General features: G+C 48.0%; 1 protein-coding gene across 4 annotated transcripts in view; it reads right to left on the bottom strand.

The window, feature by feature from the left end:
- The window catches only part of LOC146812759 (tyrosine-protein phosphatase non-receptor type 6-like), a 370,963-nt gene that overhangs the window by 64,846 nt on the left and 290,385 nt on the right, over nucleotides 1-15,732 (bottom strand). For all 4 annotated transcript variants that reach the window (XM_085619857.1, XM_085619860.1, XM_085619859.1 and 1 more), the window contains one exon: nucleotides 3,563-3,706. In XM_085619857.1, coding sequence (XP_085475983.1) covers nucleotides 3,563-3,706 — 144 coding nt within the window. The remainder of the gene's footprint in view (nucleotides 1-3,562; nucleotides 3,707-15,732) is intronic.

Here is a 15,732-nt window from a genome sequence, read left to right as displayed (position 1 = left end):
TCTCCTCTCCCCTTCTCCAGGCACTTACCTGGCTCCAGTTCCTTGCAGCAGCCGGTTTTCCCTCCCCTTCTCCAGGCACTTACCTGACTTCAGTTCCTTGCAGCAGCCGGTCTTCCCTCCCCTTCTCTAGGCACTTACCTGACTGCAGTTCCTTGCATGAATGAATGAATGAAATGAAATGAATGAATGAATTAAATGATATTTATAATGAATGAATGAAATGATATTTATAAAGCGCGATAGCTACCCGAAGGCCTCCCAGCGCTGCGGACAAAAAACAGGCAAAGAACAGAGGTAGAGGAGAAAGCTAAAACAGCCAGGGTTTTAGGAGCTTGCGAAAAGATAGAAGATTGGATTATTTCCATAATTGAAGCTGAAGGGCATTCCAACCAATGGCACCATTATACGCGAAGGAACGACCCCCACATATGGCCCTCCTTATTCTGGGCTGACAGGCAAGGAAAGATACAGATGACCGAAGGTCTCTCTTCGGGTGATAGGGGGTGATCAGGGACTGAAGAATGGGTGGGCCATTCTTCCAGAAGGCTTTATGGACCAAACACATAGCTTTAAACTGGATCCTTTCCCTGATTGGCAGCCAGTGCAAGCTCTTTAATGCTTGTTTGGCAGAATGCCAACGGGGAATCTGAAGAAGTCTACGAGCAGCAGAATTCTGAATAACTTGGAGCTTAATGATGGTGTACTGCGGAGCTCCCAAGTATAATGCATTTGCGTAGTCCAGGCGAGAAAGGATCAGGGCTTGTACCATGATCCTTCTAGCGTGGAAAGGAAGAAGGGGCAGAATCTTATGAAGCATCCTTAGTAGCCAGAACAAGTTGCAGAGAGTTTCGCTGCCTGGTGACTAAACGTAAGGGAGTGGTCAATCCAGATGCCCAGGCTCTTGATTTGATCTTTAGGGGCCGGGGCTGGGCCTAGGCAATCTGGCCAGAGAGATGCCAGATCGAAGACAGGGGAATTGCCCAGGAGCATAAGCTCAGTTTTGTCCCCATTAAGTTTAAGGCACGAACGTTCCATCCCTTTGGCAACCTCCTCTAAACAGCAGCTTAAAGTGCTAGATGGCCCTTCGGAGTGGTTAAGTGCCACCACGAGCTGGGTATCATCCGCATAGGAGACGATTTTTATGCCAAATGGGTGGACGATCTCTGCCAGGGGTCTCAGGTATATATTGAAAAGCGTGGGACTAAGGGCCGAGCCCTGAGGAACCCCGCAATTAAGGGGAAACTGGTTAGAAACCACGTCTCCCTCAAAGACCCTGAAAGAGCGGTCACTGAGAAAGGATTGAAGCCACTGTACTGCCATACCGGATACTCCCACATTCTTAAGTCTGAGGAGCAGGGTAGTATGATTAACAGTATCGAAAGCGGCGCTGAGGTCAAGAAGGATAATGGCTGCAGTGCCCCACTGATCCAAGATCCTTCTTGTTTCCTCTGTCACCACAAGGAGGGCAGTCTCCGTACCCAATTGGGGACGAAACCCAGTCTGGGAAGGGTGGAGTAAATTATTAGTTTCCAGAAAGGCTACCATAGTATTGTTTACATGCCTCTCTAGAATCTTACTCACCCATGGCAGGAGGGAAATAGGGCGATAATTGGCAAGATTGTCCTGATCCAGATTGGGGTTTTTTAGAAGGGCTTTAACCATAGCACATTTCCATGCTAACGGGACTGAACCTGAGGAAGTAGAAGAATTCACCAGATCCAAAATTATAGGGCAAATGGTGTCAGCTACAAAGGTGAGAGCCTGGGGGGGGGGGCAAGGTCTGTGGGAGAACCCGATTTTATGTGTGCCGTGATTAGACCCAGCATGGCAGAGTCGAGGAGAGGAAATTGTGCTAAAAGAGTATGAGGCCCTACAGTCAGCTCAGCAGGGGCGGTAGTGGAAATAGTAGATTGAGAGGGCGAAAAAGCCTGATAAATAGTTTGAATTTTCTTTTGGAAGAACTCTGCCAAAGTGTTGCAGTGCGTCAAAGCGTCATGCAACCTAGAAGGTTTCTGAGGCAGTTTCGTGAGGGTTCTAGCAATTTAAAAAAATTCTTTGGGAGAGTTAGCAGCTAATTCAATTTTCTGTTCGTAAAATGTTGCTTGGGTAGTTTTAATTTCTAATTTGTAGCATCTGATGGATTCCCTATATTCCATTTTACTGATATCAGAGTAGTCCAACCTCCACTTCCTTTCAAGCCGTCTGTAATGCTGTTTAAGTTCCCTCAAATTATGAGTAAACCACGGCGCAGTTTTTGTCCTATTGGTTATATAAGCAGGTTTCTTAGGAAGTACTATATCTAAGGAACCTTGTATCCAGGAGTTAAATCTCTCATTCGCTTTCCCCAGATTAGAATTTACTTCACAGGATGGTCTGTTAATTTCCAGGACCGATTTCCACTGGTCAATAGGGAGTTTAAACCAGTTTCGCTCACACACCGGAATTACATTGGGGGAGCGAGCGGGACCGGGGATTTCCCACCTTAGCGGGATCAAGAAATGATCAGTCCAGGGAAGAGGGATGCGAAGTCCGCTAGTAAGTTCACTGCAATTACTAAAGACTGGGTCCAAAAGAGGACCTTTGGAGTGAGTGGGTTTCGACACTTTCTCCATAAGCTGGAGAGCTGACAAATTCTCAATCAGCTCCATAGCCATTTTATCAGATGAATTATCTAGATGTACATTAAAATCACCTAGTATGGTAAAATTAGCTGGTCCCAGGGCTAAGTCCGCCACTGCGGAAGGAAGTGCATTGAGAAATTGTCTAGCATTACCTGGAGGGCGATAAACTAGGATGCCAGAGAGAGTGCTAGTAGGAGAGATCTCTAAGGAGAATGCCAGACTTTCGCAGTCTAATAACGGATCTGCGGTGATACGACACAGAAAAGTATTTTTGCAGATAATGGCTATACCCCCTCCTCTACCAATCTTCCGATCAATCCGATTTATAGCATAATCAGGAGGAATGGCTTGTCCAACAGCATTGCAAGTTCCATGGAGTGTTTAGAGAAGGATCTGCAGTCAAGTAAGAACATTTTTAAAAAGAGAGGGGTATCAGGGCATTCGGACATTTTAATGAGAGGCGAGAAAGCAAAATCACAGTAAGGGCATTGCGCGTCTCCGTTCAGTGCATTCATGGAGTGCCAACAGGTTTCTGTAACGACTGTGCGAAGCGCATGGAGAAGATGGGGGCTATAGGAAATAGGTCTGACACCAGAACAGACAGGGGTTGTGGCCCGTTCGGGTGCGGACGGGCGCAGACGGGCTTGCCTTTGGCGCGTCCCCTGCACGTATGCCAGGGCATCCGGTTAAATGGAGGCTAACCCCCCAAGTCCGGAAGTTGCCTTTTCCTCCCTCCACGCAATCGGCACAGCACCCGTGGTGGACCGGGGAGGGGCAACTAAGCAGCAACAGAGATCGATATCCCCCCCAAGTACAAGTAGCAGGTAGTGCAAATCTTACATTTAAAAACAAATGAAATAAAATGATTTAAACGTTTTTCTTTCCAATGCAGGGTCTAGTGAGCAGCAGCCGGTCTACCCTCACCTACTCCAGGCACTTACCTGACTCCAGTTCCTTGCAGCAGCCGGTCTCCTCTTCCCATCTGCAGGCTCCAGCGTCCTAGTCTGGCCCGCGTCTCCTGCCTCTCCTCCTTCTACGGTGGTGATCATTCCGTCCAGCTTTTCCGGACTCCCGTACCTTAAATCCTGTAAAAGAACAAACAACAAAAGTTTGATTGCACAGACAAGGTAATCTGACCGATCCTCTGATCGCGGTGAGTGAAACTTGTATTTGCTTTACGGAACGCGCATTGGGAAAGACTTAAGGAATATTGTGTTTATTTACGGAACGCTGACAGGAATAGACTTTAACAAGGTGAAGACAAACCTTGAGCAGTATAGCAGAGCGTTATTCAGTATAACATCCTGTTACTTCATTTAAAAGTACTTGCAGTGCCTTTCAACCGTAATTTCCGAAGAGGAGAAACATTGACTCAGTAATAAGAGTGTCGCTCAGAAAACCTTGATGCATATATTCGTAGCCTTTATTGTTATTTTGATATAATTGAGCTTTGAGATTTTATTTATTCTTGTGGTGTTTACACTGTGCAAAGAACGGTGGAGTCAGCTATAAATGCGCAGGTATATGCACTACAGATGCATGCATAATATTAAATCAGAGTAAGCTATAGTCAGGAAATGATTCCCATTGGATGTCCTTACATAAATATTGGTTTGTTTTATAGGATGCTCATTATATATTCAGAAAGACATCTTTGAAAAGCTATTAAGAAGTGCTGACAAGGAGCACACTACCTTCTGTGTTATATGCTTATGTTTTTAGGTATGATATTAAAAATCGAAGGTGTAGAACAATATATATTCTTTAATAGATTGTTACCAAAGTGATCATTCATAAGTTGTTTCTTGCATTTGTAGCACATCGAGGTATTTCCAACACCACATTTCAGATGCGTGAATTCCAGACTATCCAGACATTCCCTGAGATGTCCCACTCTACAGGTCACAGTTTTCACCCCAACTCCAGTCCCTTTGGCCAATCCCAAAGGTTTTATGGGGGATAATTCTCGTTTTGCCTCATTTTTTAGTCAATGTCAGCTGCACTTTTTGTGTAAACCCCAAGTATATGCTACTGATTCGGATAAAATTGCCTTTATCATGTCTTACTTAGATGGAGTTGCTGCCAATTGGACAATACCTCTGATTGAAAACAATGACCCTTTTAAACTTGCGCCAAGGATCCAAAGATCTCATTACATACATAACCACTTTTAATCAGCTCACAGCTGAAACACACTGGCCAGAAGAAAAGCGTACTTCGCGGTTTTATAGAGGGCTTAGAGGCGATTTAAAAGATTCATTAGCTCACATAGTAGATCTACCTGTAGATTACTCAGAATTCCTAGATGTTGTTGTAAAATTAGATCATAGACTGGGAGAGAGAAAAAGTGAAAGACCAAGACCAGACACTAGAGTCATTATGGAAAAAGCAGAGAGAAAAGAAACAGGAGAAAAGCAAAAATGGTCCAGAACCAATGCAGATTGTGTAATGAAAGGTCCATTATCGCAGGAAGAGAAAGAACGACGCCGCAAAGGAAATTTCTGTTTGTATTGTGGCAAGAATGGACATTTCACTCGAGACTGCCCTGTCAAACCTAAAAAGAAAAAGATAGTAGCCAACATAAACACTAAGCAATCTTAGTTGGAAAACTAAGTGTCTCGAAGGTGGTTGAGATCGTCCCTTCGAGAGCAATAGAGCCAATGATCTCCCAGTATGTCACTAACGTCATTAATCACGTCCCACAATACATGACTATTCGAATCACTTTTATTATTTCTACTCAACAAAGACACAGTCTATCGGTCTTATTGGACTCAGGCGCCACAGGCAATTTCTTCAATACAAGTTTAGCCATAGAATTAGGAATAACACAGATGGGAAAAGAAGAACCTGAGCCTGTAAGAGCTGTTGCTGGTTCTGCTTTGTCTTCAGGACTTATTCGTTTTCACACTGCTCCTTTGACCTAAGTGTGCAAAAACGGTCATACTGAGCAGACTATTTTTTACGTAATTGTTAACCCCCACTTCTGGGGTAATACTTGGTGTACCATGGTTAGAACTACACAACCCAAAAATTTACCGGATCCAACGGACAGTAACTCTGGATTCTGGGTTTTGTAGAATGCATTGTTACCAGGAAACACAAGATCCAATTTTTCCTTGCTGTGTGCTAGCACACAAGGGAGTTCTCCTCTTTTGTTACCCGACGAATATCACGATTTCGCTGACGTTTTTGATCCTGTGCAAGCTACGCATTTACCACCCCATAGGGTGTACAATTGTAGATCGACCTCATTCCTAGAGTTGCATTGCCATGCAGTAGAATTTACGCACTCACTGACCCTGAGAAGCAGTATTTAAAGAAACATCTAGACAAGTTATTAGAAATTGGTTTCATCAGACACTTCACATCACCCCTCTCCTCTTTTGTTTGTAGCCAAGAAATCTGGCGATCTCAGGGCTTGCATAGACTATCGCGCAGTTAATAAGGCAACAATTAAAAATTGATACCCATTCCCACTCATTCCAGTTCTTTTAGACCAGGTCAAAGGCTCTACAATATACACTAAACTGGATTGGTGTGGGACGTACCACCTCAGACGTGTTAAGGAGGACGTTGAATGGAAAACCACCTTTCGCACCAAGTTCGGTCTCTTTGAATATACAGTCATGCCATTCGGCTTATGTAATGCTCCAGCGGCATTCCAATATTTTATTAATGAAGTCCTTCATGATTTTTTAGATGTCTGTGCGATCGTCTATATAGACAATATCTTGATTTTTTCAAACACAGAACAAGAGCACGTCCATCATGTTCGCTCCATTCTCCAAAGACCTAGAGAGCATTCTCTATATGCCAAACTAGAAAAATGTATTTTCCATACTAGATCACAGGAATTTCTAGGGTATTTTTTATCCCCTAAAGGCATCACAATGGACCCAAAAAAGGTTGAGGCAATACTAAACTGCCCATACCTAAAATCAGTTAAAGAAGTTCAGCGAGTCCTTGGCTTCACCAACTTTTATAGGAGATTTATTGGTAACTTTTCTGGAATTGTCACGCCCATTACACAATTGTTAAAATAGGGGCAATCATTTAATTGGACGGAAAATGCTGAAAAGGCTTTTCAGAATCTAAAGAAGGCCTTCACTACTGCTCCCTGCTGTGTCATCCTGACCCAGACCAACCTTTTTTTGTGGAAGCATATGCCTCTCAAACCGCATTAGGAGGGGTATTATTGCAGAAATATCCCAAAACAGGACATTTACATCCATTAGCTTATTACTCGCAAAAATTACTCCAAGCAGAACAAAATTATACAGTAGCAGATCAGGCACTTCTGGCTATTAAGGCAGTATTTGCCGAATGGAGACATCATCTTCTCGGAACAAAACATACCATCACGATCTTCACTGATCAGAAAAATCTGCAGTTTATTTACTTCAGTGAAAGCCCTCACTCCAGACAAATGAGATGGTTGCATTTTGGCAGTGAATTTGACTTTGTGATAACATATCGCCCTGGCAGAAACAAATATTATCTGACACATTGTCTCGGCTTGATGAAAGAGAAAGCAAAGAGCAGGTTAATCAAAGAGGTGTCCCTCTTGACCCTGCAAAGTCTCCTGGTATCTTTGTATCTCTTCTCTCTCTCTTCTCGTCCCTATCCCTTTCCCCCCCTGGGAACTCCCAGCTTGATGGCGTTTCCAAGTCCAAGTTACAACTATGTCCAGGATTTCAAGGGCGGACTCCTAGCTCTGCACCTCAAGCTAGTTTCAACAAATCTTGGTCCTGCGCAATCCTCCCCAGCGCCAGCCGTTGCGTGACGCCTCTGTGCTCCAGATCCAAACAGATTACTACAAATGGGGGTGCGCCAGGCAACAAATTCCAATAGACTGTAGGTAGTATCAAGACAATCCTTTATTTGTAATTTTATACGGAATTTCTATGGTAAGCAAAGCTAAGCCAACGCGTTTCATTCCCTCTGGGGGAACTTCATCAGGGCTGAAAATGACATGTAAAAATAACACAAATCAAAAAAAGGGACACAAATAAATACCAACCACAGTAAGTTTAACAAAAACAGCACAAGACTCAAACAAAAAACAACAGCTATAACCAAGGTAGAGTTACACACATGACAATTACATACATTTAAAAATAGGACGGTAATGGCCGTAATACTTGAAACTTGAAAACACATTCATATGTACAGAATAAAAAGAGAGGAAAAACCACACAGCCAAAGACATATAATCTAAGAAAAGGACAACACAAAATACGCCCATTTTGTGGTGGCGTTGTGTGAGTGGCGCCTTTGCAACGCTGAGACTTTAGGGCAGTGTGCTACTGGGATTGAGTTTTTCCTCTGCTGATCCCTGGAATACTCCCTTATTCTATACATAAGTGCATCACTGCTGTCTGCGTGGTAGTTCAAGTTTGGGGGCCACTGTGAGTTATGCCTCTGGTAACTTATGACTGGTAGTAGGCCCAAAATCCCTAGCGCTTGGGTTTTTGCTGTTGGGCCTTCTTCACTCTTCACGCAGTGTGGGGCTCCTTCTCTATAAGACATATCATTTTTGCCAAACAAGAGATCTGGTGCACTTCATCCTTCGTTTGTGATCTTCCCAAGAGTGCGTGTGCGCACTGCTTATATTCACTATGGGGAAAACAGACAAGTCACAGCCTCGCTTCACGTTTGAGGCTTGTAAGCCGTCTAAGTCCTTATAGAAGGCCGCCTCGGACTCGGAGACGGACGCTCATGGAGACAGCCCCTCTACACTGGAAGCTACTTTATTGGCAATGCAGCGTAGCCTCCAATCCATAGAGGGTACAATGGCAGCTGTGAACCATTGTCTAGACTATTTGTCTGCACAACTTGAAAAACAAAATGCCCGTATGGAAGAAGTTGAACAGCGTGTTTCAGCAACAGAGGATGGGCTGTCAGGTAAGACGCTTAACATGGAGAAGGTGTTGTCCCTCATCCAAGCCATGAATGAAGATTTAGAAGCGCGGTCCCGGCGCAATAACATGAGACTGACTGGGCTGCCGGAATCCACCAATGTGGGGAGAATGGAAACCTATGTTGAGGCCCTCATTAAAGCTATTTTTGGCACTGAGCACCTGTCCCACATGTTTATTGTTGAGCGTGCGCATCCCTCACTTGCAGCAAGACCATCCCCTGGCACCGCCCCTCGTCCTATCATAGCAAGACTCTTGAATTATAGAGACCGGGACAGTGTTTTGCGTCTAGCCAGGGACAAAGGGACTATCGAGTACCAGGGCAATACTTTGGCTTTTTTTCCTGACTTCACAGTTGCTGTGCAATCTGCTAGAAGGGAGTTCAGTGCAGTGAAGAAATTCTTACAATCTGAAGGGGTCCCATATGCTATGCTGTATCCCGCACGTCTGCGCATAGGGCCGGATGGCGATTCCAAGATTTTTTCTAACCCTAAAGCTGCCATGGAACATGCTAAACAACTGAAACGCAGGCGGCGCGAGACTAGCACGCCTCATGACGAAGACGATTGAATGGTAGTGATGCTTCTTGGTGTGGATGCCTCTATATGTGTAAATGTTTATTGCTGGGCTTATCCCACTTCAAGACGCCAGTATGTACTTGATATAATGCACGCTGTTGTGAAACCGATCTAACTTTTAGGCACAGAACTTAGACCTGCTCGGCCACCTCCCACTAGATGGGAGGCTAGTTGCACTCTGCATCCCCCAAATGGGTGTACCCCAAATGCAATGTTTTGCTTGTTTTTATTGGGGGCAGGGCTTCATGGACTTGGGATGGCTTAGGCAAAGTTGGGGGTGCTGAAGTGGGTGGGGGGTTGAAATGGCAGACTGCTGAAGTATTATTTTATGCATTAGTCGCAATGATCTGCGGTGGTACCCTTTACATGTCTGACAGAATGCATAGCGTTGGTATATTTCTAATGTTGAGTGGGCCGTATGAGTGGTGTGGTTAAGTTCGTTACTTGGAATATGCGTGGACTCAAGTCTCCGAAAAAGATTAGGTCTGTCTTTACACACTTGGACAGACTGGTGGTGCAGGTAGCCTTACTCCAGGAGACTCACCTCCCTAAGGACTCCGCACAAAAAATAGGTACGCGGTGGGCAGCATTGAAAATTGAGTCCTCGTACTCCACCTATTCGAGGGGGGTGATGATCCTTATTAAAAAAGGGGTTCCCTTCACTATGATTAAGATGGATACAGGTGAGCATGGGCATGTAGCGATTGTGTATGGACAATTGGGGGCAAGACTGTATTATTGATTAATGTGTACGGGCCAAACATTGATGATCTGTCCTTTTTTTCAGATGCGTGGCGCCGAATCTCTGGGTTCCCACCGGCTGAGCTAATCTGGAGGGGGGAATTTCAATGTATGTATGGATATTACCTTAGATAGAGTTGGTAGTGGCACAGGAAGGCTTAAGCGGGCAGCGAAGTCTATTCTGGGGATATTGGATGCGGGTCAATTGTTTGATGTCTTGCGTCTTCAACATCAAGGGGGCTGCGAAAGTACGTTTGTCTCCTCGATACATGAGACTTGGTCCCGCATAGGTTACTGGCTTGTCTCTGAGGCAGTCTGCACCTGAGCAGTGCGAGTTGGACATATGCCTTGCACACTTTCAGACCACTCTCCAGTGGTTCTTGACTTTCAGGTACCATTGTGTGGGAGACCACCATTTGCATTGAGACTCCAGCCTACTGAACTCGCGGACCCGGTTTTCAAACACACTATTGGCAAAGCAATTAGAAACTTTTTTCACGAAAATGAGGGGTCAGTTGATAGCGCTGGAATGCTGTGGTAGGCATTTAAAGTGATGATTCGTGGTGCTTGTATTGGAGCGCAATCTGGAGTGCTACAAGATCTCCGGTGCACAATAAATACATTGGCATCTGAGATCTCTACACTTGAGCGGGACTATGAGGAAAATTCCTCCCCACACACGTTAGCCAGGATAAGAGATCTGGTCACTGACCATAATGAAACGGTTGATAGGGAATTGCAGCACCATTCTCAGCGCGCAACTGCTCGCTATTATGGGTAGGGGGGCCGTAGACAGTTGCATGCGACTGCGGCATTAAGATTTCGGCAGAGACCACTAGTGCTCTCATTATATACTGATGATATGCTTTTATATGTCCGAGATCCTGCTACCTTTTTACCAGAACTGCTACGTGAATATGTGAAATTTGAGTGATATTCAGGCTGTGCTGGGGGGGGGGGGAGGAGCAAAAGGGTCTTATCACCAAACTATATAATGCCTCTCTGCGTGAGCGGGAGTCAGGGGAGCAACCTTCTTATCTTAGATGGCAGAATGCACTAGAGCCTGTACTTACATTGGATGTTTGGAAAAATTGCTGTGAGCTAACTGGTCGTTTTACGGAGAATTGTAATCTCCGAATTATTCACTTTTAATATTTGCACCAATTATACTATACCCCTTTGCAACTTAGTAAGTATGGTCTGCGCGAGTCTGCTAATTGTGTGCGGTGTGGACACGCTGACGCTGATTTCTTACATGTGTCTTTGATGTGTGCTGGAATATCTGCTTTCTGGTCCAAGGTGACAAATATTCTCACTGGAACCGGTGCACTGCACACTAGAACTCTGCCTGCTTGCTTATGTGAAAAATTTAAAGCCCTGCATTAGGCGGATAGTCGCAATTTCCACCCTGTTTGCTAAGAGGGTTGTAGCACTCTGCTGGGGAGCGAAAACCATTCCAACTGTGAAAAACTGGGTTCGAGACTTGCTTTACTGCAGGGATAAATTAGAGATTTACGCTGAGGAATTACCTGAAGCCTCACGTCCTAGGGACTTCTGGGCACCTTTCACGCATATTTGCTCACTCATCCAGACTTGACATGAACTGTTTGCTATGAACCCTTACTGCCTGGTGGAAAGTCGTTTTTCAGGATGTGGGGCCACACCTCGAATGACTGCTGGTCATCCACTCATACTTGTTTCTGATGTCTAGTATACTTCAAATGTATGATGCACTGTCGCCTGTCCTGTTGGCGGGGTGGGTTAGGGGTTTGTTCCTTTTTTTCGGTATGACACAAATTGCATCTATATGTATGTCACTATGCTCATTGAATCAATAAACAAATAAAAAAATAAAAAAAAGATTCCTAGTGGTTTAGATTTGACCTCTTGATTCCATCCCGTTTAAGATGCCGGTCGCCCTAACAAAAACTCATTAAAGCGTTATGTCATGCCGCGGCCCTATTCATGTGGTGACATGTTCTGAGTGGCGCATGTAAAAACAAAACCTCATCACCCCCTACATAACCAGCACATCAAATGGTCACATGCTGGTTGTATTGCAAAAAGGGTCCAAGGATAAACCAATACAACAAAAATTATTTTATCCTCGGATGGCAGGCATGGCCCACACACGTAGCTGCTAGCGTCGGCAGACTCACCTGTAGAGAGCCACCCGGGCTCTCTTATACAATGTTGCGCTAATACACACATCCACACACTCCTCGGGGCGGGCTCATCCCGAGGGGATAAATAAACGTGGGCAAGACCGCACGTGGTCTTTTGAGCGGCCCAGTAACGCATACCAGTTTCACGTGTCCTTTAATTAGCAGTCCCTAATTAACTGAGGCCGAGGCCTGCCGCTCTACACTGGCGACGAGGCCGGTCGTGCCTTGCGTGCTGTTTCAGTCGGCCGGCGCGGGGAGCGTGCGGAGCCCACCTGCATTGCTGACGCCCCCGCTGCTCACCTGTTTTCATCCCGGCGACTGCGGAGCCCACCCGCGAGGTGTTGGAGGCGGACCGCCTCCCGATGACACCTGCTATTCGCGGAGCCCACCCGCATGCTGCTCCGTGCTCCGGAAGCTCCCAGCGCTGTGCGCGCTCTTCAGGGGTGAGTGGCTGCCCCGGCGCCTCATCGGTGCTCTGCCCCGGCCCCACCTTGTGACTCTCTGGGGGAATCCCTCATGCTGGCCTTGAGTGCTTTAGGCCGATCGTGTGAGGGGGCCTCGACAGGGCTGCCCTCTCTCCTGCCTACCTGAACTGTGCATGTTGCTGCGTGGTGCAGCTACTGAGGCCCGGGGGAGGAAATATTAAGCCAAGAGCAGGGGGAGGAAGCCAGGAGCAACAAGCATTGGCAAATCCAATGCCCACAGCGGTTGTATAAACAAGCATTGGCAGAGCCTCAGCAACAAGTGGAAGTTGGCAAACCCAATACCCACAGCAGTTTCATAAACAAGCCTTGGCAAAGCCTCAGCAACAAGTGAAAGTGACCGCACGGGGCCAACAAGCAACAAGCTCTGGAAAAAAAACCCAACAAAAACCCACAGGCCCCACCAATACAATCGCAAGATGTCCTCTGGGCAGGCGGCAGGCGCTGGTGCACCTCAAGCTGGCGGGTCCAAAGCAGGGGCCGGCAACAACCCACCACTGCCACCGGTGGTCACACACAACGCAGTGGCGCCCCTACCACCGTTTAGCAAAAACGCTGACCCGGCTACTGCCGCCCCGCGATGGAAGGCATGTGTGGGGCGATTAAACCACTACTTTAGAGGGACCCGAGAAACCAATGGGACAGTGAAGCGGTCACTACTTATATATTATGGAGGGGCTGAAATCTATGACTTGTTTGACACGCTTCCCAACACTGGGAACGACGATGATTATGACGCAGCGGTGGCTGCGCTGAATAGACATTTTGATCCTCAACTGAACCCGGATTTCGAAAAGTTTAAGTTCCAGAGGGCATGGCAGACCGACGCTGAATCCGTCAACATGTTTTACGCGCGGCTGCGCCGGCTGGTCAGCACGTGCCCCTTCACAGACCAGAGAGTGGAGATACGGGATCAGATCATATTGGGCTGTTGCTCCAAACTCTTACGAAAGCTGATTCTCCGGCAGCCAGGGATCTCGCTAGATGAAATCCTAGTACTAGCACGGTCCCACGAGCTATCCGATGCCCGGGCAGAGGAAATGGAAGCGGCCCTCCACGCGCCCGTGGCTGCAGGGCCGGAGGTCAAGAGCGCCCCCATCAAAGAAGAAAAGGTGGAGGCGATACAACGGCGGCCGGCCACACCTCGCCCAGCGCCCAAACCCGCGACTGGGGGTTCGTGTGGGTTCTGCGGGGACGACCACCCAGCGACGGCAGTCTGCGGGACCAAAGGCAAGGTATGCTCCCGTTGTGGAAGAATGAATCGCTACGCCAGAGTATGCCGGGGTGGGCGGTTCTGACAACCATCGTCGAGACCCAGGTTCGCGCCACAGCAAGTGCGCCAGATCTCGCAGGAAGACCCGCTGCCAAGCGGGGATCGTCAGCCACAGTCGCGAGCCCCGATGTACGAGGACGAGGACGACGAGGTATTCGTGGTCTCATATGTCAGCAGGACAGGCTCCCGGCGGAGGCCACCGCCCATGTGCTCAGTCTCAGTAGGAGGCACCGAAGTCCAGGCACTCATCGACACAGGGGCATTGGTCAATGTGATGGATTCCGACCAATACGACCGTCTGTCGCCGAGACCCCCCTTGACGCCGTCCAAGGCGCGGATTTATACATACGGAGGGATGGACCCTCTTCCCCTCCGTGGCGTCATCAATGCCACCATCGCCAGCGGGGGATACTCGACCCAGACACAGTTCCATGTCACGGAAGGCAAGAAAGGTACACTGCTCAGCTGTCATACTGCGGAGGACCTTGGGCTAGTGTTCTTTGCGAACCAGGTGCACGACTCCCATGCTGAGGACATACTCAAGGAGTTCCCAACGCTCTTCACCGGCCTGGGAAAGCTGAAGGGCAAGAAGTTCAAGCTGCACATAGACACGTCTGTACGGCCGGTAGCCCTAAGACATCGGAGGGTGCCGTTCAACCTGCGCCCACAAGTGGAAGAGGAGTTGCGGAAGCTCGAAGAGCTGGATGTCATTGAGAAAGTCTCCGGCCCCACTCCCTGGGTGTCCCCGCTGGTCGTGGCGCCCAAGCCCAAGCAACCAGGGGCCATCAGACTCTGTGTGGACATGCGGCTGCCCAACACAGCAGTGAAGAGGGAGCGGCACATCACCCCCACGATGGACGACATCATGGCGGACCTCAACGGGGCCAAATGGTTTTCGAAGCTGGACCTAAACGCTGGCTATCACCAGCTAGAACTAGACCCCAGCAGTCGATACATCACCACGTTCTCGACCCATGTCGGCCTCCGGAGGTACGAGCGGCTGAGTTTTGGTGTCTCCTCCGCGGCAGAGGCGTTCCAGAACGCCAACCGAGAGACTTTGTCCGGTCTACAGGGCATAATCAACCTCAGCGACGACATTTTAGTCTATTCCAACACTCTGGAGGAGCATCACGCACACCTGCGGGCCACACTCTGGAGACTGACCGAGTGTGGGCTGACGCTACACAAAGCGAAGTGCTCGTTCTACCAAGACAGTGTGGACTTCTTTGGATACACGTTCACTCGAGAGGGGTTGCTGGTAGATCCAAGAAAGGTGGAAGCCATCCAAGCGGCACTCACCCCGTGCAGTCCCACGGAGGTAAGAAACTTTCTTGGGATGGCTACATATTGTGGGCGGTTCATCCCCAGGCTAGCTGCGATGTCTGAACCACTACGTGCCCTCACGCGCCACGATCACCCGTGGGAGTGGACCCCGGCGGCCAACAAGGCGTTCCAAGAGATCAAAGAGGGGCTCCTCGACAAGACAATCATGGCCTACTTCCACCCCCGGAGGAAGACAGAGTTGGTGGTGGATGCCAGCCCGGTGGGCCTCAGTGCTGTTCTCCTGCAGGAACATGGGCACGAAGTATGGAAGCCCGTTGCATACGCCAGCAAGGTGCTTACCGACACTGAGACGAGGTACGCCCAGATAGAGAGAGAAGCGCTGGCCATCAAATGGGCTTGCCAGCACTTCCACCTGTACCTGTGCGGACAGGACTTCACCGTTGTGACGGATCACAAGCCGTTACTTCCCCTGTTCACGGGGTTGTCGAGGCTGGCACCGCCGCAGATCGAACGCTGGGCCATGCAGCTCCAGGCGTACCAGTTCAAGGTGATCTATCGGCTGGGGGCTCACAATCCTGCAGACTACTTGTCCTGGCATCCGCGATCAACCCTCTCAGCTGCCACACCGGAAGACACGTGCAACACAGAGGCTTTCGTCAGCATGATA

Source organism: Triturus cristatus, chromosome 7, assembly GCF_964204655.1.
Source record: "Triturus cristatus chromosome 7, aTriCri1.1, whole genome shotgun sequence".
NCBI classification, from domain to species: Eukaryota; Metazoa; Chordata; class Amphibia; order Caudata; family Salamandridae; genus Triturus; species Triturus cristatus.
The sequence above is the reverse complement of the archived record's forward strand: the minus strand, read 5'-3'. Positions and strand labels throughout refer to the sequence as shown.